We start from the raw sequence: 27591 nt of genomic DNA on the forward strand, positions 1-27591 counted from the left end.
AATTCTTCTCCAGAGTTCACTGGTGTTGAGTATTCCTTATCTTTCAGAGTTCCCCATAGAAAAAAACCAATGGTGTTAAGTCGGGTGACCGGGTGGGCCAGGCCAGGTTAGGACGTTGCTTCCACGGCCAATCCACCCCTCAGGGTATTGTTCGTCTAGCCAATTTACGAACTTCTAGGCTGAAGTGGGTCCGTCGTGCCGGAACCACATAGTTCTTCGGGTTTCCAAATCCGTACACAATGTGAATATCCGCTAAATGAGCCGGAGGATAATGCGGCATGGCGTATTTTATCTATTACAGTCAATCAAATGTTTAAGATTTTATCTTGCGTGACAATCAGTAAATTATTACTTCATACTAATGAAAAATGTCATTTTAGTGACATCAATTTCAAACTATCAGCCAGTTATCGTGAAAGTAAATAGTTTTCACTTTTTCGATTGAGAACAGAACAAAATTTCGGTAGTGAAACCTTTTTGTAGGATAGATACCAAACTGGCTAATAAGAGTAATAAGTAATAACCATGCAGTTAGTGAGTCTGCGTGTAAAATTAGTTGGTGGCTACGTCACGCGTTAGGGTGTGTTAGAATTGAGATTTTTTAACTTGTGATTTGTTTTAAATAATTAATATCTCTTAAATTATGGGTTTTTGGACTATATGTTATATAACTTTATATACTCTAATTAGGCTCTAAAATCGTTGGTTTAAATCTTTCGGATTATTAAATCCCGCGGTGTATAACTAAAAATGTTTGGATACACTGATCTTATGTTAGAAAGCCCACGTAAATTAGGTAATAATTCCTTGATTAAAACAAAATACGCGAGTTTTAACCAATTTCAAGTTAAATTTTCCTTCACCATGGATAACATGAATTTTCGTTCATGGTGCCTTTCTAAAGGAAAGACGAAGCCGATATTTCATACTATCCGCGATGAAATAATATTTTTTTTAACTTAATTTAATTCAACCCTTCCCTTGCCTTGTATATAAAGCACTTTTGCAGTTTTAGACACCCACATTTTGTAAATATACCTACGCTAACAGGACCAATTCTATGGGCGCCACAGAATGTGCAGCCTAATTGCTTGTTCAGCAGACGTGACTTCTCCTTGAAGTATAATGATGCTGACAGACAACCTTTCATAACCAAAATACGTGTTCATACAATTCCTCCATAAAATAACAAATAGGTCCACAAATTTCTGAAAGCTTGGTGAAATCGCCAGTTTTGAATATTATGTACCTATTTATGAGTGAGACATATTTCAATACTAACTTAAGCGGTAAGTACCTATAGACGTTTCAATAAAACGCTCGTATTTTTTGTGTCGATACACTGGGCTCCTGAATCACGATGATCGTTTTGCGCGAATGGATTAGTGTAATTGAGACATTATGAATTAAAATTCCTAGAAGCCGACAGTCATAATTAGATTTGAGCGGTTAATAACTAAAAAAACTATGCGTGAGTAGCGTGAACAGTGCCAGTTTATATTAGACAAAGATGCGCAATTTTCACTTTCGATTAATGGTCAGTTATGAAGCGTACTCTAATAATAGTATAGGTATAAGTAGATAGGTTTTCTTTGCCTTGTGCTCTGTGCTTCACGTGCGTAAAAAGTAACTATCGAACGATCGTACTATGGCAGTGTCGAATTAAACAAGTCTTGAGAAAGTTTGCGTCATTATCTTTGTGTGACGTCTTGTCTTCGTATCTATGTACTTTTAAAGCACTCCTAAATGGTATTTCCTCTTGCGAAATTATCAAACGGAATATCACTATTAAACCTTTTAGTGCTCGCAACTCGCAACGGCCTTAAAAGCCTTTTGGGGCATTAATTGCATTTTATACGGTTTGGATCCTCTGAATATTAGCAAGGAATGCTGTATTGCTAACGAAATTGTTTAAGCCGGGGTCAGTAAGGATTACATTAGCATTAAATCTACATTGAAGATGGACATGAATACGAAATTGTTAATTGTCTTTATTGCAATATTATGTGGATACAACAGTAGCAGTTTTATTTAAAACTTAAGGTGACGGTAGAGGTGGGTAAATTTTCAGATTCTGTCAATTTACCCCATTTCACACACAAGCGCACTTCACGCACACTACCTCACTTTACTGGGACAGGTCACTGACCCATCAAGTTTTTTTTAAGATAGCGTTTTGAGTTTAGTGGCCTCCTTTTAGGAAAAGCGTTCCATTGAAAGAAGAAAGAGAAACAATACATTTAATCTTGCTTTCCTTGTCTGTTCATGTCACACGTGACGTATTTAAATTCTAATAATTCATTTGGTTGTTGACAATTTTCTACATTATGGCTTTGTCGAGATACGCGTTTTCTAAAGTTAAACCGAATAAAACCAGATGTCATTAAGTCAGATGTAAAATTTTATTTACTACTCTATACGACTTTTCATAAGGCTCAAAATCAATTAAATGAGAATTTAAATAAATAAAGTTCCGGCAGGGTGCAAAATTTAATTAAGGCGGACAAAATAAAATTTGAAAATATATGGAAACAGTGTTGGCTAATGTACCCCTAATATCTTTACCGATTTACTTTTATGTGGTATATTCGCCTTTTGTTTCACTATTAAATTAATACAATTAAAATAAAAAATATTATACCGGTATTCCACCGGTATTATTTCAGTGCTGAAGCGATTATCTTCGATCGTAGCCTTGATAATGTAGGTGTTGATAGTTACTTACGGCGGTAGGAGCGGCAATGAACCCCGTGCAGAGTAGAACGTGAGGTGCGTTGGGATAAGTGCATATATCTACTTATAATTCTTTGGCTGGTTGGTAACCCTCTATATTTTATTTTTTGTTTTACTGTTATTAGGTTAAGGGAATTTTAGGGAGTGAAAAAAAAATGATTTTCGTTTTATGCGCTCGCGTGCTTGCCGATGGATTATAATTAGACAAAAGAACTTGTTTTCCACGCATCGAATGTAGATCCCTATGACACTTCCTCCAAGTCTTCTCCAATAATGTTTATACCGTATTTTAATTACCTACCTTAAATGTTACATTTCTAAATATTTTTTTTGTGCTATACATACTTCAAAAAAATCGCTGGAGGCCTAGCGGTAAGAGCGTGCGAATTGCAATTCCGGCTCGTACCAATGAGTTTTTCGGAACTTATGTACGAAATATCATTTGATATTTACCAGTCGCTTTTCGGTGAAGGAAAACATCGTGAGAAAACCGGACTAATCCCAATAAGAGCCTAGTTTACCCCCTATGGGTTGGAAGGTCAGATGGCAGTCGCTTTCATAAAAATTAGTGCCCACGCCAATTTATGGGATTAATTGCCAAGCGGACCCCAGGCTCCCATGAGCCGTGTCAAAATGCCGGGACAACGCGAGGAAGATGATGATGATGTGACACATACTTCCAAAAAAATCTACAAATATTTTACGTGACAACTGCTTATAAGTAAATATTATGTAGGTACACTTATAAAGTATAAAGTAGAAAATATCTTATAGGAACATAATATAAAAACCGATCATGTACGAGTAGGATTCACTATGGGTTCCACAGTTACACATTTTTATTGCATATTTTTTGTTTAAGACCAACTCACCTATTATAGGACATAGGTCTTCCATTAATCTTTTGGCGTTGAACTATTTTTTGTATATGTATTTATGTAATACAATTCTGAGTTAGGTTATGGTACATTTTTGCTCACTTACTTATAATTATGTATTATATCTGATATGTCACATGATACCAAAAATCGCCGCAAAGTTAAAAGTTCATTTATTTACGTAACTCATCTTCGGATCACCGACTTACTACTTCCTTACTTGACATATGTGTACTAAATTTCAATTGAACTAGTCCAGTAGTTACGGTGAAAATTGGCTTTAACAAAATGGCAGACACACGAGTGATCTTATAAGGGAGATTATTTTCCTTGAGTGAATGGTATGCATTTACCCCAATGCACCTCACGTTCCACGCGGCGCGGCGTAATCTGGCCCCTATTTCACCACGGTGACAGGTACGACAAAAACATCACTGTTATTGACGCCATAGGCATCCATGGACTACAGTTACCGCTAACACTGATTTAAACTTTCACGATTTTTACACATTATTAAATTGTACAACGGAACCGCAAAACGTTCAAGCGGATAAACAAGACCAAGTGCGGGTAGTTCGAAAAACTCGCGCGGTTAGAAGATGCTGATGTCAACTTAAGCCAGTCTTCTCCGAGACCACGGGGACAACGCCGTCCTCGAAACGTCGGAGGTAAATCTTAAAACTTAGATACGCGATTAAGTCCCGTTGTACAATTTAATAATACAGTTACCGCTTACCATCGGGCGGGCCGTATTCGTGTTTGCCACCGTCATTGTACCTATTATTAAAAAAAACTTTATTATATCGGATAAAACAGACATTTCTCTCGCGAAAAAATCTTGTGACAATTGTCACAAGATTTTTCAAAGAATTTTCGGTAAGTCTTGACAGGAAATGAGTTCTGTGTCGCAATTTCGATACAGTTGCCGTGTTTCTTGTGACAATTGTCATTAGCTTCGCAAAATAAGAATTTTTTAGTGGCAAATTTAATGGAGTTTATTTATTTATTAAAATGTTGGTGGCAAACAAGCACATCGCCCGTCCGATGGTAAGCGGTTACCGTAGCCTATGGAGGCCTGTGACGTCAGCAACAGTGATGTCGACAACTGTCGCACCTGTCACCGTGGTCGTGGTGAAATAGGGGCCAGTAAGTACCTAATAATCGCAGTGGTCTTAAGTGTCACAGACCCTACTGGCGCTTAAGTCCTTTATGACTATTTCTGCCTATTTTAAATTGTTCAAAAAAAAAAGAAACCGAATAATTATATCGGACTACCAAATTTTCACGAGAATCAGTTGAGAAATGTGATATGCAAAGGAGAAGAATTCGGACATACGAAAGCATTTTTGCCCAAGTTGAAACGGAGACCTTCGCCAACGCTCGGTCAATGATGGTTTAGGTACAGCTAGCTGCAGAGAAAAGGTACCACCCCTGCATACAATTATCTATCTGGTCGTACCTTTTCTCTGCAGCTGACTGTACACCTATAAAAATGGTTGTCCCTGCTGTAATTTTATACCGGTACCGTACTTTGTATTTCAACCGGTATAGTTTTACCTTCAAAACGAACCGGTATTGATAAATAATAACGGTACCATACCGCTTATACCGGAAAGAAAGCATGATGCAGTCTCTGCTTTGCACAATTATTGTGTGGACAAAATTCTTATAATCACCGAAACATACATACCTACGCACATAATGTCATTGAAATAAAACATTGTTATTTTATAGTAAATTTATATAATACTCGATATATACACATAACAATAACCAGACCGCAGCGGTATTAGCCTGTAAGCTTCATCTCTTGTCTCCAAATCCGCAAAAACTAGTTAGTACTAAATGCTGGTCTTGCTGTTATTTTATTCTTGAAGATTATGGCTTGTTTCTTGATTATTGAGAACAGCACGTAATCGCACACATATAGACGGAACGAACGGCAACAAAGTAGGTGTAGACACTAAGACTTTCAGGTATTAAACGAATTACGCTTCGTATTAATAGGTAAGTAATATTTAAATGAATATATAATATTCTCTAACGTAAATACAAGATTACAATTGACATCAAATGTCATTGACGTACAGAAGTCATATACTTTTTTTTAATTACGCAAAATTGATACCAGCATAATGAAAATCAATCCCAATCAGTAAAACGAGTCTTTAAACTTTTTTCATTTTAAGCGGGTTTTGAAGGAACAAGTTACTTAAATTCAATTGTAATCGTATTGTTTTAGGATAGTTTACTGCTGTTTTCGATCGTTACGACCTGTAAATAACAACAAATCAAATTTTAAATAAATTTATTTACCCTATTTTTTGAAATACAATTTATCTACTGGTATACATTTTCGTATGCGTATATGATGAAATGTCTAAATAATGTCAAAAACGAGCTACAACGACGTACGCGTCTGCTTCGATCCAAGGCCAGCGGCCATCTGACTCGAAGAAGAATTTTGAGTGATGTCGTCAATGTATGGAAATTGTACGAAAGTTTACATTTGGGATTGAATTTCTGTGTTGTATTTGTGAGTAAAAATATAAGTAGGTAATAATTTGCTAGTTTAGTTATCTAGCTTTCAAAATCACACAACAACTCAATTACTGTTAAAGGCAAAACTGTAATGCGTGTTGCTCAAACGGAACTCCATATTTTGATTTTTGGATACTTTTAGTGTCGATTTGTAGAGAATTACAGCAAATAAAAAATATTATGCCGTGAAGAGCCGGTACACGGCGTCTTCGTGAACAAATTTACGTATAATTTAATGCAGTTATTAAACATTTCTTGAACAAATTGATTGCACGAAGTGAGCTCTAAATCGAAAACGTCATATACCGTCCCCTTAAGGAACTTGTTGTTTAAATTAAGAAACCCGACTGAACCTAATGAGCGTTGTGCATTCGAAAACAAAGTTTTTGGTTTTTCGATTGACAAGGAAATAACTCGCATGTACATATTAAAGATACATAATTACATACATATGTCACCATCGCATCTATTACTCTGCACCCTCGATAAAGTTCGTACCATTTACCAACCACTAACAGACGTTTTATGATAAACGATTGTGTCGTTAGGGGCGCACTCCTGGCAATTTTAAAGCAGTGCCAACGCGACTACTGCATTTTACAAAGCTCAAACTGAATGACTTATGTAGTTTGCAGATAGGCAAGTAATAAGAACACGTGTATTGTCAAGGTGTTAGAGTGCGTGTTCTGATATTTTTGAGCATCTCGGCCGCTCTGATATATTGGCGACTATATGGACAGCAATCTAAATAACACATTCGTCGACACCAGAGGCCGCTACCTACACCGGGATACGTAAACACGTTGGCCTACTTAAACAGGAACTTTATCAATCACATTTTATAGCGGCTTTTATTCAGCCACGCTATCTCGCCTGTTTAATAAAAAGCGCATCTGGGATACTTAACGTGATGCATGGACGGGAGGCGTAAATGAATTATAGAAATAGAACGTTTGTTTTCATTGCCCATTTGTTATTCCGAATACATAAGAGTAGGTATCTACATTCTTATTCGGTTGATCTGGTAGATACTATGTTAGGAAAATGTTTTTTTTTTTCAGGTAGGTACGAAATTAACAGCTGGTTGTAACTTGGAACCAGAATCCAGCAGAATTCCCAATTAAAATCAGTGTTAATTTGGCCCAGAACCTCCGTTACATGCCCGTAAATTTCATGAAATTCGCGAATAGTCATGAAACCTATACCTACTTAGATATTACATACTGATGTGATGTTATAGGTACCTATCAGGCTGCCTCGCCTTCATGAAATCCGCGAATAGTCATGAAACCTATACCTACCTAGATATTACATACTGATGTGATGTTATAGGTACCTGTCAGGCTGCCTATAATGCTGATGTAACATTCAAAAGGATTCACAGGCGATCAGGAACCCAGTTTCTTATGATAAGGAACAGTAACGATATATGACGTCACATTTATTTCTAACGGCTTCCTTAGTTTATCGGCATTCAAGCCACGCCGCGGGTACGTGTATAGGTGGTAGATGAGTGTATAATTATTTTGTATAGGCTGCTGATTTCATTAGTTTTCCAGGCCTGTGTATGACTCAATATTATTTCGGGCGAGAAAATGAACGGCTAGTAATGTATTTCAATCGATCAGTCTAAATAGAGAAAGATTATAGAAGGGGGTGATATAAAACACAGCTTTGAGTTCGATTTTGTCCGTTTTATTTATTAGCACTAAGAATGAATGTATTGGAGTTTGCAGTGAAGGTGGTCTATTTATCTGAGAGTGTTTTATTCTTTAGTTTCAGATGTGAAAACCTATGTTCTCGAAAGTATTGTTTGCAATGTTTGATTTAATGTACCTAAACAAGTCACTGCCGCTGCCTTGAGGTTGAAGGTACGGTGCCGATATTAGATAGATATATTTACCTTACGATATAAATCATCTCAATATGTTATGGTTCAAGGTTTATAACCATGTTTAACAGAATTATAACACTGCCACAATATCGAGCTCACGGAAAAAAGTACCTAGAAAAAATCTTAAATAAAATACGTCTAATAGGATCATGAGATTCATATTTTTTGTTGTGTGTCGTTACAGCGAGAATCCAAATAAACACTATGAAGTGAAAACCTTCCAACATTTTTTTAATGTATTCAATATATATTTTACCAAATTAGGTTGCACTTCCTAAATTAAATTACGTTTTCCCATATAAGTTTGAATAGCAATTTGCCCTAGTTCCGCAGACATAGGCTGACCACGCCGTACCTCGGTTGGGTCAAATTAAATTGCAAGCTGTATGAGCCTCGTTGTTTGTGCTTTGAGACCGTGAGCGAGGTAGTTAAGCATAATGCATGTTAGGGAAATTTGTACTCTCCTGTCAGGTGCTTGATGCCTCATCTAATTTAAAACATGCTCACGCGAAGGCAGGTATGAACATTTTGATGTACCTACCTAGTTTACCTATATATATTTTTAAGAGCTGGCGGCTACCTCGCACAACGTATCAGCATTGCGATACAGCGAGGAAATGTCGCCAGCATCCTTGGTACAATGCCTCAAGGGCCTATTTTAGATTTAAGCTAGTTTTTAATTTCTTTTAGTAATACCACTGTATATATCTGGTTTTTAAGAGTAAACTACACGTAACTTTATATCTATCAAGTGAATACAAATTGGATACTTAAATTATTTTTCACCTCAGCAGCTCGAACAAGGGTAGTTTGCTACTTAAAAACAGTGAGCAAAATCGCATTGTTTTTAAGTAGCAAAGTACCCTTGTTCGAGCTGCTGAGGTGAAAACTTAATTGTTGGTATATGTTAACATGAGTGAATCTCTATTCACCCGAAAAATGTATTCCTTCTTCATCACTTACCTCTGTAAGTGATGAAGAAGGAATACATTTTTCGGGTTCTCTAATATGTTCTCACTGCTGAGGTGAAAAGTTTTGTGAACTACACGAGATCAAAGTTATTTATATCTCGTGCGCTTTTGAGTCCCTTACTACGCTCAAGATTCTAAATTAGATTCTATCTCTACAATTAGATCTAGTATAGAATCTTTCGCTTGCACGGGATTCAAAATAAGCACTCGAAGAAATATCAAACTTTGATCTCTTGTTGTACAAATAACTATTATATCGTCTGGTAAATATGTCTAAGAATTGTTTGTCATTCTATAGTATGAATTAATCTTGCATAAGCAGTAGACTGAAAGCGTACCACAACAAGCAATAACCCAGTGAAGTGGGTGACAAAAGAATTCGTCTCCCAACCACATCGTAGATCGTAGCCTGTTTTGCATCCAACACGCAACGCTAAGCGTAGTAAGTATAATGCGTGATTTGTTTTACTACTAACCCATGCGTGTATGTCTTACTCTTAATCATAAATTGATAAACTTAATATCCATAATAACAGTTAATAGTTGTATAGCTGTGTCCGCGCCCGCGCGTTTTGGTTTCGGTTGTTTATTGTTTATCATGTTCTCTCTTCAGTACTTACATTTCTAAGCGCTTTCGATTAGATCTTTCCTCTAGGTTTCCGCATTCATTATGTATTTTTTATTATATATAAAATTTCTACTATTTGAAAGGTCTAATAATCAGGGAACACAAATTAGCCTCCAAATTATTTCTTATGTAAATGTTTAAGGCTAACTTTCCTGTAGCTAACCCCTATATGTGAAAATACACACGCAACGTTATATGCAATTATGTACCGCACAGTTGGTGAAGCCACTGACAAAAGAATTTATCCCGAACAATCCGCCTAGTCGGACAATTTGCATCTGTGTTCCAATACAATCGCTTACCAACCGAGGACTAATGAATGAGTCGAAGGCTCTGTGCGATGACACCTACATAGATATTATTGCTAACGATCTCGTGGTCAAGATAGACTGGTTAATCAAGTGCTCGACTCGCTTGCTTCGCACAATTAATGTGAATACATGACATGGGAATGTGTGCACGTGCGTGTCGTGCACTACCGAACGAGCACGACTCGCAAAAACAGTAGCGTAGAGAATTTGCTGTTTAATGTAGGTAATTGGAATCTGTGTGCTTTGAAATTTAATATACTTTAGAAATCAATCTCTACTCTCAATAATTTGCCAAATTGATAACGAATTTCTTCTATCATTATTTGATTTATGCACATGGACTACAGACAGATAAAGCAGCTAACAATATTAACCTCATATTAACAGAGGTTCTCCGTCCAACAAGAACAAAATTTATTCACAATTTAGCTAACATCTTAAGTTCCTCAAAGGTTTTACGGTTTTACGGTTTTAACAAAAAATATGTATATTATTTAACAGTCAGCTATTTAAGTGGTTAGTGGTGGGTAATCAGCATTCGCTATGTAGTAAGGTGTCTCAGTCTCGCGACAGGAATGGCTGCCTACGCGGTCATGATTATTCAATAGCTCCGGGATCTAGGCCGTGCTGAATGCTAAAGAGTTTACCGTAAAGCCCCATTTAGACGGCTCAAGAACTTGCATGCGATTTTCGTTACGTTGCGGTCGTTTCTTACAAGTTCTTGAACCGTCTAAATGGGGCTTAAGATCCTTTACTCATTTCGTTTTCGCGCGCTATGATCGCGACGGAATGTGTGAAAGTATATAGTTTGTACCTACTAGCAAACATTGTTAACCGACTTCAAAATTCCTAAAAATCCTAAAGGTTCTCAGGTATGTTGTGTGTTTTTTTTGTTTTTTTTAGGGCTCCGTGGTCAACTAGGAACCCTTATAGTTTCGCCATGTCCATCTGTCTGTCCGTCCGCCGCGGCTTTGCTCCGAGACCGGACCGTTAGTGCAAAAAAGCTGCAATTTTGCATGGATAGATACATAAGTCAATCAGGGCAAAAAATGGTAAAAGATAAATTTCATGTGTTACTATTTAATATATTCTGTTATGAAGTGACTCAAAAAATTTCTTGTGTTTTTCTTGAACATGACTTGATACGCTGCCTGGTGTCTAGATTGTAGGTTGACTAATCCGTGTACAAATCTGACTGACTGTCTGTCTGTCTGAATACAGATTTTAAATCAGTATCCGCTTATAAAATTATCAGATTTACCACGTTAGCACACCCCAATGCAAATTATCTCACTTCGTACTCAGACTATCATTATCGCCTCATTGGCGCCTACTTCGGTTCACGCCTGGCGCCCCGGCAAGCTAAACTGCAAAACTTGCAAGTTGGCGAGTGGAGCAAGTTTATCGTGGGAGTTTAGTTCGCCTCGCCGTGCCGAACAATTTTCAACACCAACAAATATTACAAATACTTACGTATTATGTTATAAACTAGCCGTTAACAGAAAATGCGATTTGTCATGATCTCGGGGAAAGCTTTTATGGCGTTAAATCCAATTTTACACCTGTTGCTCCCGAATCCCGATATTATTGGATATATTTATGTACGAAGGATATAATACGCTCCCCGAACTACCGAACAAAAACATTGCGATGGTATTGTTGCGTAACTTATTAGATGAAGATTTTGATTAGGTTCATTATACCTACAATTGAGCAACAGATTTATTCACAGTCATCTACCGTACAGCCGCTTCAAAGCCATACAAACAATATAACGCGACAATCTGATGCGATTTTATTATGAATCTAGTATTTGCAGCTAAGATGAGTGAAATTGTAAGTAGTAATGTGTGTAGCAGAGGGTGTCGACTCTTCTACCGAACTATTTTCAACCTCTGTTCGGGGCCATACAACAATCCAATCATTGGTTGGTAGTGGTATCCGAAAGCTCGGTTTGTGAAAGGCCATATCTTTATCTGCCCTGACACTGGCTATGCTATTGCAGGTGTAATAGTAATAGGCTCTCGTTGACCGACTCAACTTATTGCAACTTCTCTTAGCGTCATCTAACTGTTGCATGCATGTCATCTGGCAGAGCGTGCTCTAGATCAGCCCGCATGTCGCCTCTGCGCCGGTACCGGCTCTGACAACACTTGCAACACTTGCAGGTGTACGCTTAGTAATGGTCTGCCACTGCACCTACCTTTTGCAACCTCTGCTCGGCGTCGTCCAGTCGTTGCCGGGCGTCCAGCAGGGCGCGCTCTAAGTCGGCCATCTTGTCGCTTTGCGCCGACACCTGCTCCGACAGCACCTGCACTTGCAGGTGTACGCTTATTAATGGTCTGCCACTGCACCTACCTTTTGCAACCTCTGCTCGGCGTCGTCCAGTCGTTGCCGGGCGTCCAGCAGGGCGCGCTCTAAGTCGGCCATCTTGTCGCTCTGCGCCGACACCTGCTCCGACAGCACCTGCACTTGCAGGTGTACGCTTATTAATGGTCTGCCACTGCACCTACCTTTTGCAACCTCTGCTCGGCGTCGTCCAGTCGTTGCCGGGCGTCCAGCAGGGCGCGCTCTAAGTCGGCCATCTTGTCGCTCTGCGCCGACACCTGCTCCGACAGCACCTGCACTTGCAGGTGTACGCTTATTAATGGTCTGCCACTGCACCTACCTTTTGCAACCTCTGCTCGGCGTCGTCCAGTCGTTGCCGGGCGTCCAGCAGGGCGCGCTCTAAGTCGGCCATCTTGTCGCTCTGCGCCGACACCTGCTCCGACAGCACCTGCACTTGCAGGTGTACGCTTATTAATGGTCTGCCACTGCACCTACCTTTTGCAACCTCTGCTCGGCGTCGTCCAGTCGTTGCCGGGCGTCCAGCAGGGCGCGCTCCAAGTCGGCCATCTTGTCGCTCTGCGCCGACACCTGCTCTGACAGCACCTGCACTTGCAGGTGTAGGCTCTCCTTGTCCGCCTCGAGGCGGCGGACGCGGTCTTCGGCGTCATTCTGCAATAGATTAGATTATGTTAGGCGATATTTAATTCATACTATCCAAGAACATACTTTGATGATATCGCGGGTCTTTGTTATAAGCTTTCATAAAGCCCATAAAGGTATGTATTTTATTTATCTATCAAGAAATATGTATACCGATCATAACGATCACATACATAGCACCGCGCGGCGTACATAGTACCTACTCGGGTGCTCAAACAATAAGAATAACATTCATGTATTTTGCCAAGGTTATTCCTTGTACTTGTCAAAACTATTTGTCTACATAATTATGACTGTAAATTTTGAGAGTTACTAACAAAAGACATTTTTGGATCCCTTTTACTAAATTAACTAGCCATTAAGTCGGTGCTTAATACATAATTAAGCACTTTCCGCGCCGACTTCCCCTGATTTTTGTGCTTATAATTATGACTATTATTAAAAAAAAATTATTTCTCAGGCATAATTAATTCTTCATTACCAGTTTTTAACAGAAATTTGTTACCTTAAATTGGTCATTAACTTCCGTTAAAATGTTTTATAAACAACAAAAGCGTTCGGTCCACATGTGTTTTTATAACAGCAAAGCATCCAACGAAAGTTAGTTATAAATAAACTAATATCACATTATGCAACACAGTATTTTATGTACAAACATACACCAACTAACGCTGCTGTAACAATTTCAATTGAATTAACTTTCAGTGTCATGTCATCTCTCAAATGAAGCGTGAAACTCATTACCTACTTTTAAAGTAGGCCAGAGATAATGTTAGATATCACTAATAACAAAACTGTGTAAATATCATTAGCTATGCCAACATTATGTACATACTTTGTGTACTTTGTGTAAGTACCTTATACGGCCTTGACGGTACCGGAGGAAGAGAAGGGTGTGAGGGCCAAGAGCGGTCGTGCATGCAGCAGGGCGGCGGAGCGGGTGGCCCGTGGCACCAGCACATGGGGGGCCACCATCCGCCGGGCCCGCCGTCAGGGCTAGGGCCCCATCGGAAGTGCTCGTACGAGTTCCATCGTCTTTGGAGCTCAGGAGGCGTTTCCTCAACGCGCGTGCGACGCGGGCGTGGGGACGCCCGGACGCTGGAAGGGTGCTGTGGCGGCTTGGTGGACATCGATGACCTAGTTTTACGGTCACGGTCATTGCGGTCGGCGGGAGCTCGCCTTCGCCTGTCTAAGCTACCCGACGCCCGCTCTTCCGTTCGCGATTCCATTGAAGTCGGCTCGACAATATCTGACATATTTTCTGGTGGCATCCATTTGAAGTTATCGTCTCGACGTGTCGAGTTGTCTAGCCGTCTGCTAGGTGTTAGCGTTCGATAATCAGCTTCCGCGCTTCGAACTTCGAAATCTTGTAAGTCCGAATCATCGTCGGCTGACGAGGTGGACTCGGTGTCGCTGGAATCGGCGCGCGCGGGTATCGCTCCGTCCGGCCACGCCGTGCATTTCACTGTTGCTTCGTCGGGGCTATCCGAGTCGCCGCCTGTCACGAGATAGGAGTCAGTAAAAACCGAGCAAGCCGCCGAGAGCCTCATGAACGATGCGCACTAACCCATGGGCGAGTACATGTAGGAGCGCACGGCGGGGTGCACGTAGCCCGCCGCCGCACGCTCCTCGTCCTCGTCGAAGGGCTCCGTCAAGTACTCGCGGTCGGACATGAGGCTCCGTGCAAGCGACACTGCGCGACAAGCTCTCTATACGAGTCACCGGCGTAACTCTATTTTAGAGTTTGGCCGCGTTCCAGTCATACGCTACGTCAGTGCATCGTCCACGCATAGTAATTACGTACTCTCGTTCGGGGGCGGCTCCTCGCTAGATTGAACGGATGCAGAGTCGCGCTCCGAGGCCTCCGACGCGGTCGACAGAGGCCGCTCGCTGCACCCCGACACGCGTCGCAAGTCCTCCCTTTCAGACCGTAGGCCACTATTGCAACTCTGCACGCTTGAGGCGCGGAGCTTAGTGGCTCTGTGCTTGCCGTCACTTGCGGAACGACTGTGCAAAGTCGCGATGGTGGCCGCCACTACCGAGCCTCCGCGGCCGAGCTCGCGCATGTTTTAGATCAAAATGAGCGGCGCTTAATCGAGGAGGGCCGACGCCCGCGCCCGGAAATAGATCGCAGTATGGGCGCCTGAAACATTCCGGACAAGCTTCCCTTTTGATCCAAGGTATAAAACGGCAAATAAAAATAAAAACACAAAATCCCGCTTAAGGGTGTTCTTGTTGCATGTGCAAGCACTTTGTATTCGGATTAGTTTCACAAACTAGCATATGCAGTATGCATTAGGATGGCCAACTGCAAAAACAATTAGGAATAGTAAAACACAAAGTAAGCGCGGCATAGTCCGGCGTGCTGCGCGCGGAGCACAATTCGTCTCACTCACCGGCATGCAGTTGACGCCTTCGTAGAGCGAGCGGCGCGCGCGCCCCCACCCGCCTCCGTCCTCGGTACTACATGTGCTCTCGACATAAGTCTGCGAGCACACACCCCATTCATACGCGGAGCTCAAACTTGCCGGCTGGCATTCGACAACTCCGTATATATATTCTGGGTTGTACGGCGGCGGTGAAGGCGGATAGTAAAACGGCGCACTGGGTTCAATCGGGTCGAACTCGTGAAGTTCATGTCGAGAGTTTAAACAGTTCATGTTTGCTCTTGCCGATCTGGATGCGAAAAATACAATTTGGATATGGAATGAAAGCTTAGAAGTAAAGGAGGTCAATCTAACCAATCTCGACAAGGAAACGTATCGTAAGTACCTAATTAACGCTAGGAGCAAAACCGCTGGGAACCCGAATGTTTCGGAACATTTACTTCGGTGAGCATTTACACGCCTACAACCTTGTTAAATGTGTAAGGATAATAGGTAGAGTAGGTATCCTTTCAGCGCTACAAGTGACAGGCGTCTTCCTCGGGTGCGTTCGAGCAATATAAGAATAATACGCCCCTCGTCACGGAAATAGATCGACAGCTGTTCCCTGGAGAATACCCGATAAACCGCGATTTCAACGCATAGACGAGCGGCGAACACGTGCTATTCCAGGAATATCTAAAATTAACCACAGCTTGGGAACAAAAGAACATCTAGGATAAATAAATTAACCAGGAGCTTGCGCAATGCAATGCATTTACAGTCAAAAACAAAAGTTTTTATAAATTTCTAGTTTATATAAAGTGTCATTCAATAGAACTTGCTAACTATGTAAACAAAAGTTACTAGTTAATTGACGTTCAGTGTCAATTTTAGTATGGCGGTTTGTTTACATAGTTAGCAAGTTCTATTGAATGACACTTTACAGGGGTAATCGCAGGTTACACCCTGTACTAATAAGTACCTGTATTTCTCGGTACTTATATGTAGTTCTAAGCTACGAGTACCTATGTATACCTATTATACCTTCTGATGCATCTATTGGCGTTACCGGATGAATTTAATTCATCAAAACCGTTAATTTGACCGATGATTCGTTTGTGGCTACCAACCACCAACCTGCCAGTGTAAATACAACGTTAGCACGGCCCGATAAATTTATAGATGTATGTATTCCGATAATTGAATTCGCGTGCCGCCCGCAATATTGCTTGCTATAATTGAAAATACCTACTACTAAATCTTTTCTTAATGATCACATATGAACATGAAAGGAATGTGAGTAATTGAGCTCTAATAACGAATCACTGATTTAATGTCAATTAATAATACTGAGTATTTGTTAGCCTTCTACTTTTGGGAATAATTTAGAAAATGAACGTACTGAAATGCATAATCTCTAGGAAAATACTGAGGGTGACTGAAGTAGCACGACAAATACGAACGTTTCCGAGAAAAATACCCACCCAGTACCCAGTTGTTACCTTAATCTGTATAATGTTTTTGTAGTTGTTAGTACTCACAGACAATCCAACCTCTAGACATAGCATAGTCGCGCTACCCCCTCTGCCACACATACGGTAGCGTTACTCCATCTTCGAGTCAATCCCGTGCCGTGATTGGTCCGTGTCTTTGAACGCTTTGAACGGACCAATCACGGCACGGGATTCGCTCACCTCGTCCCCCCGCACCCCCGTATTTTTGGCAGCATCGGTTTCATGAAAGAATTGGCCTAAGCTCAGTCTAGAAGTTGGATTGTCAGTGTTAGTACTCCTAAAAAATAAAAATAATTAAATAAATAAAAATCGATGGAAAACAATAAAATTATGCACTACATCTGTATTTCGCTTTGAGTTTGTAGCATGCAGCCATATGCAGTGCAGTGAGGCAGGTATTTCATTACATCACGCGTCAACAGCCTATCTACTATTGTTCGATTACCTACGCAAGTGATAGTCGCATATGTAAACATTCGAGATATCTCCACAAATAATAACTAGTAGCAACAACTACGGCCGGAAAATAGAGGCTTTTTTACCTATCCCGGCCGAGGTACCTACATAAAATGTGTTTGTAAATCTATAGTGGAGCTGTTAACCACGTATAGTACGATGAATTTTATCGACAAATAATACCTAAGTTTCAACCATTTTTAAATTCCACCCCTCATAGTTTTACGGCGATTTATGGTAATTGGTAAGCAATTGTGCGATAGGAATCTCTTTATTTATTAACAAATAATATAGCAAGAATTTCAAAGGAACTCATTGAACAAAAGTTAATTACGTATGTTATGCCACGTACCTATGAAGTATACGATTTTCATGATCAGTTAAGTAGCTATAACAACGTTAAAAGTACGAAAAAGAAAAGAGTACCTCGAACGAGCCGTTCAATATGAAGCGTAGGTTTCATAAAAATAATGCCAAACACAAGCGGTCTGAGGATGACAACCGCCGAGCACCGACGTCTCGGGCGGCTAGACACCAACGCGGCGAGGCTAATTTCTAGGGTTATCTAGGGTACCCCTTCGTCTCCCTCTCTTTATGTACTTGCGACAAGCGAATTATGTTCTTCTTGTGATACAGTCGTATTTAGGTACTTTTAAGATTTCACAAAAACTAGAACCCTCCCCGGCTGGGAACAGCGATAGCAACTTGTTCAGTTTGCAAGTTGTTTTATACATTTTTCTAATGGGATCGATTTGTCCCGGCTGCCACCGCTCTCGGCAGTTTTATTTTATTGGTTAACTGACTCCGATTTTAAAGAGGCAATTGTTTAAAAAAATATTTTTAACAGACTTCTGTAAAATGGAGGAGTATTTTATATTTAATTTAATTTTCAGAATTTTCATCAATAATAAACAAAATGTATTAATTAGTAATAGTAACTAACCGATTTTTAGCTTAAACTATTTTGGGATAATATACCTAATACCTATACATATTTCACCTATGGTCATATTGTGGTCATGAGATGAGCTACGACTATGACAATTAAAAATATCTTTTTCACCTCAGCAGCTCGAACAAAGCATTTTGCTCATTTTGCTCACTGAGTGAGACAAAATGAGCAAAATGCGATTTTGCTCACTGTTTTTAAGTAGCAAAGTACCTTTGTTCGAGCTGCTGAGGTGAAAACTTAATTGTTGGTATATCTTAAGAAAACATGAGTGAATAGGTAAGTGATGAAGAAGGAATACATTTTTTGGATTCTCTAATATGTTCTCACGGCTGAGGTGAAAAGTTTTGTGAACTACACGAGATCAAAGTTATTTACATCTCGTGCGCTTTTGAGTCCCTTACTACGCTCAAGATTCTAAATTATTTATTTATTTATTAAAATAATATAGAATCTTTCGCTTGCACGGGACTCAAAATAAGCACTCGAAGAAATATCAAACTTTGATCTCTTGTTGTACAAATAACTATTGTCGGTTTTTCGTCTTAATTACCCAAAGTCAAACAGAATTTGTCCGATAAAGTACATATGGAAATTAAACCCTTCGCGATTGAATATAGGTTAACAACTTCAAGTTATTTTCAGAACTTTCATAACGCATAATACAGGGTGGCCAACTTAGAGGTATACAACTTTTTTTTGCCGCCATTTTATTTTGGCGGTAAATATGACAGTTATTGCATGAAAATTAGTTTGTGTAGATACGGCAAATTTATTATGGAGCGTTTTCCGACGGAACAACGTGTTTTAATCATTAAAAACAATAGAAACATTAAAAATAACGTTTCCCGGTCGATTAATTTCGAGAAACGGTGACATTGACTGGCCCCCAAGATCGCCTGATTTAACAGCTCCTGACTTTTTTTCTGTGGGGCTATCTAAAGGGACGTGTCTATGCTAATAGGCCAACGAACCTTCAGCAATTAAAACAAAATATTCACAACACTGTCGCTGAGATAACGCCAGAAATGTGTGAAAAAGTGATGAAAAACGCGATGAAAAGGGTTCGCATCTGCCATGCTGCTAGAGGTGGACATTTGTCTGACATTATTTTCCATGTGTAATTGCTGACCCTACATATTATATTTAACAAGGAATACTTAATATTTTTTATGTTTTATAGAATAAAATTTCAAAAATAAAGTGTATACCTCTTATTTGGCCACCCTGTACATCAGCGATAACTGTTTAATTAAAACGAGAGCAACAGTAAAAACGGAATCAATAACAATGGTTTTGCAATCGCTTCCGAATTTCGTGTTTACTGTTTTCCAGATTGCTTTCGACATAATTGCTTCGCTGGAGAGCATAAACGTATTTAGGTCACACGGTCTACGCTAGTAAAAAACCATAACACAGAAACTCACTGAAATAACACCGATTTTAAACAATCCTGTCAATATTTCTTAACGCTTGCTGTTTAGCAATTTAGCATTACACTGCACAAAAAATATACAACAGAGATTAGTTATCAAGGGAAACGCCGGATACACACTGTGCGTGTGCCAAAATGAAAGTGGTGAAATGAGCTTTGCGACCGGTTGTTTCCTACTGTTCTTAAAATTCGTCGCATCACACTCACACCGTAAGAAGCGGAGAAATGCACACAGTGGATCGTTTTAAAATATAACGAGACAAAAATAGATAACTACGGGTAGCTATTTTCACAGAAACGATGACTATTGTAAAATAAAGACTACAATGCATACCATATAGGAAGTTCGATATCAAGCAAAGTTAGTAATGTTATATTTATGGTTATAACATACATGTTTTAGGATATTTGATGTTTGTTGTGGTTTTGTATCACTGCTCGTATGTTACAGGGTGTGCCACACGCAGTCATATATAGGCAGTTATAGAACTTAGGTACCTATTAGTTCCTTTTCTATGTACATATGTTAACAATTCAGTGTCAGGATGACGCAGACAACACAACCTCGACTCTTTATTGTAATAACTTGTGCTAAAAAAGGACTCTCTCATAAGGCGTGGCACGAATCAGATGTTTAAGCGTAAAGAGGTAACAGACAGAATTACTGACGCATTTATAATATCAGACTAGAGGAGATTTTCAAGTGGCTTTAGGAAACGCGCTAAGCCATCACTTATCTACGCAGCCAGTCGCAATGTATTAGCCTTAGCAAAGCCGCCGAGTATAAAGTTTTTTTCCACAATAAACGCAGCGACTTCACTGTGCGGGCTCGGGTGTCGACCCGAGCCCAGTGGGCGGCAAATGGACTGTTGGGCGGGCGGCCTATATATAAACTTATCAACAATAATAATACCCCTTGTTTCAGTGTAATTATTGGCCGTATCAAATAATATATTCTCTGGTATTATTTTAGCCAAAAATGCCTGTTTGCCTGTACAATTGGTTGGAATTGTTTCAGATCAGAATGTATTTAAATGTTCTTCCGACGTCCATAACTCATAATAGTTATGCTGTATATATGTTTATACACCTGCACTATAATACGACAGTAGTTACCTACTACAAATATTTCTCCCGTGGAGTTGTGGACTACCCCTGCCTGTGACTTTGACACAAGCCCGGTATTTCTAGAATAAAATCCCGCCCCGTATCCCGTATCAGTGGAGTCGCGTGGCCGCAAACAACGCGGTTTGCGGCTTGCGGCCCAGCGGATTATAGTCCAATCATCCCGAGCGTGATTCGACGCTGCTTTTTGGCAACTCGTGAAATCGCTAACATATATTTTGCCATTTAGGGAAAGATTATAACATCATCTTTCTGAATACTTAAAGGTACATCTGACAGTTCGTCCGCTACTATTCGCAACCATTACCGTTAACTAACCACTAGCTAACAATAGTTATTTACGATACAAGTGCCGAAAAGAGGAAATTCGAAACGAGTGGCGATAAATTAAAACGCAACCGAAGGGAGTTTTTTAAATCGACACGAGTTGCGAATTACCTATTCGCACGTGTATCGTACAACGTTTTACAGTACATGGCACTTTAAACTTTTCTGAACCGGCACCAGTCAAGTCAAGTGTATAAATATGGGTGCATACAACTTACTCAAAGATATGTCCCATAGTTCTAACAAAGTAGCTATGGGACATATTTTTGAGTATGATGAGTGCACCCATTAGTTTCACACCTGACTGTACATAACCTAGCACGTAGCAGTGTCATGCAGGTAAGTTTGTAGGTACTTTCTGTCCTTGCCATGCAGACTTACCTTTCAGTACTATGTCCTGCGTAAAAAGAGTAAATGCAAAAAATAATTGCACAAAAGACAATGAAAGTTCTCTGTACATATAGCTTTAGTAGGGTGGGATTTACCTCCACTAACTGAACAAACTGAAACAATGAGAATTCTGTTTTAAACTTGTTTTTAATTCAACGAGTATCCTCATTTGCACTATTTTATTTTTCTTCAGCTATAAAGGGTCCCACTGATTACCAGTCCGCCGGACGACATCGGCCTGTCAGTTAGAACAAAAAGTTGACAGTTCCGAACAACTGACAGGCCGATATCGTCCGGCCGACTGGTAATCAGTGGGACCCTTAATCTATCTAATACCTTTAAACCAGGGATGTTGCGAATATCCGCATCCGCATCCGCAACCGCGGAACTTCCGCATTATTTTCAACATCCGCATCCGCATCCGCATAAAATCGATGCGGATTTAATGCGGATGCGGATGTGGAACAGGTCGGTACAGGCACGTCTTAGCGTCGGCGTAAGTGCTAGACTGCTAGGTAATTTAGTCATTAACCAAAAAAACCTATTAGAAACGAGCAGTCAAGCGTGAGTGGGACTTAATGTACGGAACCCTTGGAACGCGAGTTCGACTCGCACTTGGCCGGTTTTTTGAAATAAAAATTACTAAAATGTAATATTTGACGTTTTTTATGGTACTATCTTGACATCCGCATCCGCATCCGCATCCGCGGATGTCAAAAAATCGGCATCCGCAACATTCCTGCTTTAAACGAGCAATTCTTGCATAATTATTTATTTATATGTTTATATATTTATATGTATATATATTTCGGGGATCTCGGGAACAGCTCTAGGTTTTCGGGGGCGAAACATCGATCTAGCTAGGTTTTATCTCTGGAAAAACGCGCATTTTTGAGTTTTAGTATGTTTTCCAAGCAAAGCTCGGTCTCCCAGATATTAGCTATATAATATAGCTAATATCTGGGAGACCGAGCTTTTTTTATTGTATAGGGGGCAAACGAGCAGACGAATCACCTGAGAAGCGATTGCCGTCGCTCATGGACACCTAAGGGGTTGTAAGTGCCGGCCTTTAAGATGGGAGTACGCTCTTTTCTTGATGGGAGTAAGTTGTGTCTGTCCGTAAATACCGCAGGCGACAGTCCATAACTTCATACCTATTGACTTTCTCACCGTTGCCATTATATAGGCATGTACCTACTAGCATGTACTTTTGCAAATTTGCACGATAAAAATGTTATCCATCTTGGATTATTTTTCTCCTTATTGTCAGCAGTGCCTTTGTAAAATGAGACTAGGCAATTTTACGTCCTGACAGCCTCAGCCTCACAAATATAGAGGTAGGTACTTCGACGTCGCCCGTTTGCCGGGTGGCTCAGCGGATTCTGTGCAAAGAGTAATTTAAAATTCAAAACGCCCGGTCGCGGGCTCGAGTCGAGGCTCTCATTAGGAGCTATTCATTCAGCACGGCGTGGCGCACGAAAATAATAATTATTGGCCTGTTGTTGCTATTAAAAATATTATGATTATTTTTGGCTAAAGCAAACTATGACATATTGCTTTCAACACATTCCTCCTGCTCCTGCCTTGCCTTTCTTCATGTCTAGTGTATTTCCTTACAGGCATATTACATGCTGCTATGTGCTAAAGTAATAGGTGTCCAAAATCTTGCTCTCTCTGCTTTATAAAATTAGGTTTTCGCTTCATCGAACACTAAAAGTTTACAAAGAAGAAAACTTGTGCATAATGTGCATAATAACATTTTTCTCACTAAACTGCACACAGTAACCTACAAACAACTGTCCAAACCTGTAGAAGTGTAGACGCTAGAATTCATTTACCTATCACTATCACTCTAGGAAAGTAACCGAAAGTACGATGTTGTAATTTTCGGTGCGGCCGAAAGATTCGACGGTTTTTTTTGGCCCCACCAAAACCATCGGCCGAAACATGATTATAATAGACCGAAACCAGCCAAAACTGAAACTTCGGTAGAAAGGACACTAATTTTGAGCCATTAGAGGAGACTGCAAGAATTTTTAAGGCGCCATGCAACACCATTATATTGATTTGTAGCCCAGTTTTCCTCGCCATGATCTTTTTTCAGATACCCCAATACGATATTTTTCTTATATTTATTTCTAATTCTGAATAAAAGCATCATCCATTACGTAAAGAAAAGAAAGCACCCTTAGTTTAATAAACAGACGACGGGTAGGTTTGTCGAACGAAATTGTAAAGCCGTGGGGTGACATCGGTATCCGTCGCTTTTCAGGATTCCATGCCCGAAGGGTGACAATCGGAGCCTTTTACTAAACTTTATTATGGTGTCCGTCCGTCTGTCAATGGGTCTATCTCAGAGTCGTTATAAGTGCACAGTTGGAATTTTCTCCGAGAATTATTTTCTAATGATTGTCGCATACAGTGTAATGCATGGAATAGTTAACGTTACCGTTCGGATTCAAACATTTTATTTTGCTTGATAATATGAGTGACGTTCCTAACCGTTCACGATTAGAACGTTCTCATTACTGTGGCTGTTGCAGTAATGCTGCATCAGTAATAAAGCTGTAGTTTGCCATCCGAAATTCGGGATGTTGCGGATATTCGCATCCGCATCCGCATCCGCATAAAATCGATGCGGAGCTCATGCGGATGCGGATGTCGACCAAGTCGGTAACAAGAACGTCTTAGCGGCGGCGTAAGGCTAGGTAATTTGGTCATTATATAATAACGAAATCGTCTACATCCCGAAAAGTCCAAGTCACTGTTTATTAAATAAAACGCACCTATATTGTTCCTCAAATACTAAACGTTTCGTTTTTTTAAATAAAAATTACTAAAAATTAAATATTTGACGTTTTTTAAGTACCAAATCTTGACATCCGCATCCGCATCCGCGGATGTGAGGCTTTAAATATCCGCATCCGCATCCGCGGATGTCAAAAAATCTGCATCCGCAACATCCCTGATCCGAATGTAACTTTTTTGATAGGAGTTCAAACTATTTTAAATCATCATATTACTAAAACCTTTATTTTCTACCTCCTACCTACTACTACCATTTGTTAAAAAAAATAAACACCTATATTTTCTACATAAACAGAAATGGATTACCAGTTTACTTCACTAATTACCCGTATAAATTAAACAAGGCTTTTAAGAATTTATTTTACGCCACAAACTGAATCCACTCCGAAAATTCCTCGTACAATTTACCCAATGTCTGTTACGTAGTTAATCAATTCGCAGCAAATTTTAAAATATGGAATGCAAAACTTTTTGACGCGTATTTATTACTTTTTGACGTTGAAAATAACACGAGCGCAAAAAATGTTTCACAAAACGGAAAACTTGGACTTTCATTAATTAGAAGTGTTGCACGGCAGTTCACATAGCAATCAAGCAAAAGTAGCAACCGCTTTACTAACAAGGTTTTTTTAACCTGCAGCCGCAGCATGGTTCCATTTTTATCGCCTGTCACTCTGCCCGTCACTTTCGCACTTACATACTTGTTAGTTGTTAGAACGTGACAGGTATGGTACAATTAGCGATAAAAATGCGACCGTGCTACCGCCGCTGATTTAGTTTACTACAGGTGCCTACTGTAGGCAGTGTACTGTTCTATGGAACAGTCTCACTTCTGTTATTTTTTTTATACTGGTTTTGTTTTAAAAATAAAGGTTTTTATTAAGATGAAAGTGGACGACCGCGCGAAATCACCTTTCCATACAAAAATAGTCCTCTTTTTCCCGTGATAATTGACATATTGAAAAGCGGCGTTGACAAAACTGTGTAGATGTCTACCGCTGCACTAATCTCCATCCAAACGTGTGACGTAGGGGGTCATGTCATCATCTCATATATCTCTTTTAAAAAGTCTCATGGCTCCTCTACGTTATATGCGTTAAAGGGAGCAAGTGATATTGCTATCTCATTCTACCGCATAGCTGCGTCCCTTGGAGTGGCCGGCGCTGGCCCATTGTGTAGAGGAGCCATCAACTTGACTTCATATTGATTGATTGCATGTGCATGATGTGCATCTCGCTAGCACTTAGTTTTTGGCGTTGGAGCGATGCGAGACTAAGTGCCAGTTGCATCATCCGCACTTGACAGACTGATCAACGTCACCCGACGCGCCGCGGCGGTTTACTATGATTCTTTCCATACAATAAAATTTAGCGACCTCTTTAACGATGACAAACAGTTTGGTGCAACCGGCCCTAAATATCATATGAATAACAGATTACTTAAATCTGAATAGCGCTCCAGTAAGCGGGAAAACAGCGAACAGTTCTGGCATTGTCACCGACGTCTGGCGCCGGATGCCCGCGAAGCATCCTCGCGCGCTGACGAGCGACCTCGAGGGGAGACCGACGCAATATTGGAGGTACCTTACAGCTCGATTTCATTATAATATTCACAATATGAATTTGACACCAGCCTTCGATGAGTAAGTATATCAAACTTACAAAAGGCAAACAGACAAACAAACGATCCATGATGGCAAACCAGGCTGCGTACCCAAAATGCCAATCGCTTACGCTCCGTAGCGATACTAGCGATCGAAACGCAACTGTCAGTGTCGCACTAATATGGAAGAATGATAGAGACACAAAACGTTTCGTTGTCGTAACGATAGCGATTGTCACCTTGGCGAGGCAGTCTGTTCTCTGTAGAAAGGTTCGGTTAAAGGTTATAAAACTACCAAACACTAAAGATCGAAATGTACAAATGTAAAAAACTTATTATTCGTTTATTATATTACATTTCCAACGTAATTAAAATTATTGATCAGAAGCGCCCTTCTCGGCGAGTATATCCGATATTTTAATTAAGGACCGTCGTCACAGCACTCATTGACGTTAAGGGAAACTTTGTCGAAGCTTCGATAAAGTAGTAAAGCGGGACAAACAAAATTCATTCTGCATTTTCTCATTAAGAACGCCTACGTGTACCGAAGTGGTTCATGACGGCTTCGATTGCATGAATGTTTGCTATCGATAAGATTCAGGCTCTTAAATTGTACCTACAGAATACATACATTGTTGTTTGTGTATGTTTTGTGTTTTCATGTGCAATTGAAAGTCAAATGAGTTAAAACTTTAAATAAAAATAACGTACCTATACCATTCCATAAAGCACTTAACCACCTCTATTCATTAGAAATAATATAACGACAGTGCATTATGTTTGAAAAACCACATAACAAACTTGTTAACTCTAATAAAATTAATTTAACTTTTTTAACCCTCTGTTAATAGTAACATATGTACCTACAATTACACGAGTTCAAATAAAAAAATCTGATTGGTGATGGGTGGTCTGACTCGATCTTATTTGTAGAGCCACTGAGCCATTAGAGCAGGGGTTTTCAAAGTGGGGGGCGCGACCACATTTTAAGGGGGGCGCGGGGCCTCAGGAAATTTGAACACGATTACCTAATAGTTCTCCGTCTCCTCGCATCGAAGCGAAAAGGGGGGCGTGGGAACTTCATTTTAGGCAGCAGGGGGGCGTGCCCTTCAAAAAGTTTGGGAACCTCTGCATTAGAGCGTGTCACATATTTTTACTACCTTCGAAGAGTAACATAATTACTGCAGGTGATTGTACATACTGTAGAGTAGGGTAGGTATAATGCTCGCGCAGGGAAGGCGAAAGGGGAGGGAAATTCTAATTAGCGCTAATGGAATGCGCTTTAGCTGAAACTTGTCTGTGGGAACACGTTGGAACCACCTTTTTAAGACAGCTGCCTTACCGGCGGCGAACAGCGAGAAGCGAGTTAGAGTCAGACCAAGAAAAGTCTGCAGCGGATTTGATAGCCCACGCAGTGCAAGTGTTATTTTAAACGTCAAATTTCTATAGAAATTATGACGTATAAATAACACTTGCACTGCGTGGGCTATCAAATCCGCTGCAGACATTTATTGGTCCGACTCTATTAATTCGTGGATGATTTTGTCATAAGCCCCTTCCACACAGGCAATTGGCAAAATTGTGCCAATCGAATCGGTCTATGAAATTGGTTATAATCTCATTTTTGTCTTCATGTTCAAAAAGAGGATACCAATTTATATCGAAAAATCATGTG

General features: G+C 40.1%; 1 protein-coding gene across 1 annotated transcript in view; it reads right to left on the reverse strand.

The window, feature by feature from the left end:
* The window catches only part of LOC134662835 (liprin-beta-1), a 31974-nt gene extending 16642 nt beyond the window's left edge, over nucleotides 1-15332 (reverse strand). Inside the window, exons 1-3 of the mRNA XM_063519158.1 lie at nucleotides 14749-15332; nucleotides 13802-14442; nucleotides 12780-12953 (exon numbers count right to left, since the gene is read on the reverse strand). Of these exons, the coding sequence (XP_063375228.1) occupies nucleotides 12780-12953; nucleotides 13802-14442; nucleotides 14749-15010 (1077 nt within the window). The 5' untranslated portion in view covers nucleotides 15011-15332. The remainder of the gene's footprint in view (nucleotides 1-12779; nucleotides 12954-13801; nucleotides 14443-14748) is intronic.
* Nucleotides 15333-27591: the final 12259 nt, after the last annotated feature.

The sequence above is a fragment of the Cydia amplana genome, chromosome 3, assembly GCF_948474715.1.
Source record: "Cydia amplana chromosome 3, ilCydAmpl1.1, whole genome shotgun sequence".
In the NCBI taxonomy this organism is placed as follows: Eukaryota; Metazoa; Arthropoda; class Insecta; order Lepidoptera; family Tortricidae; genus Cydia; species Cydia amplana.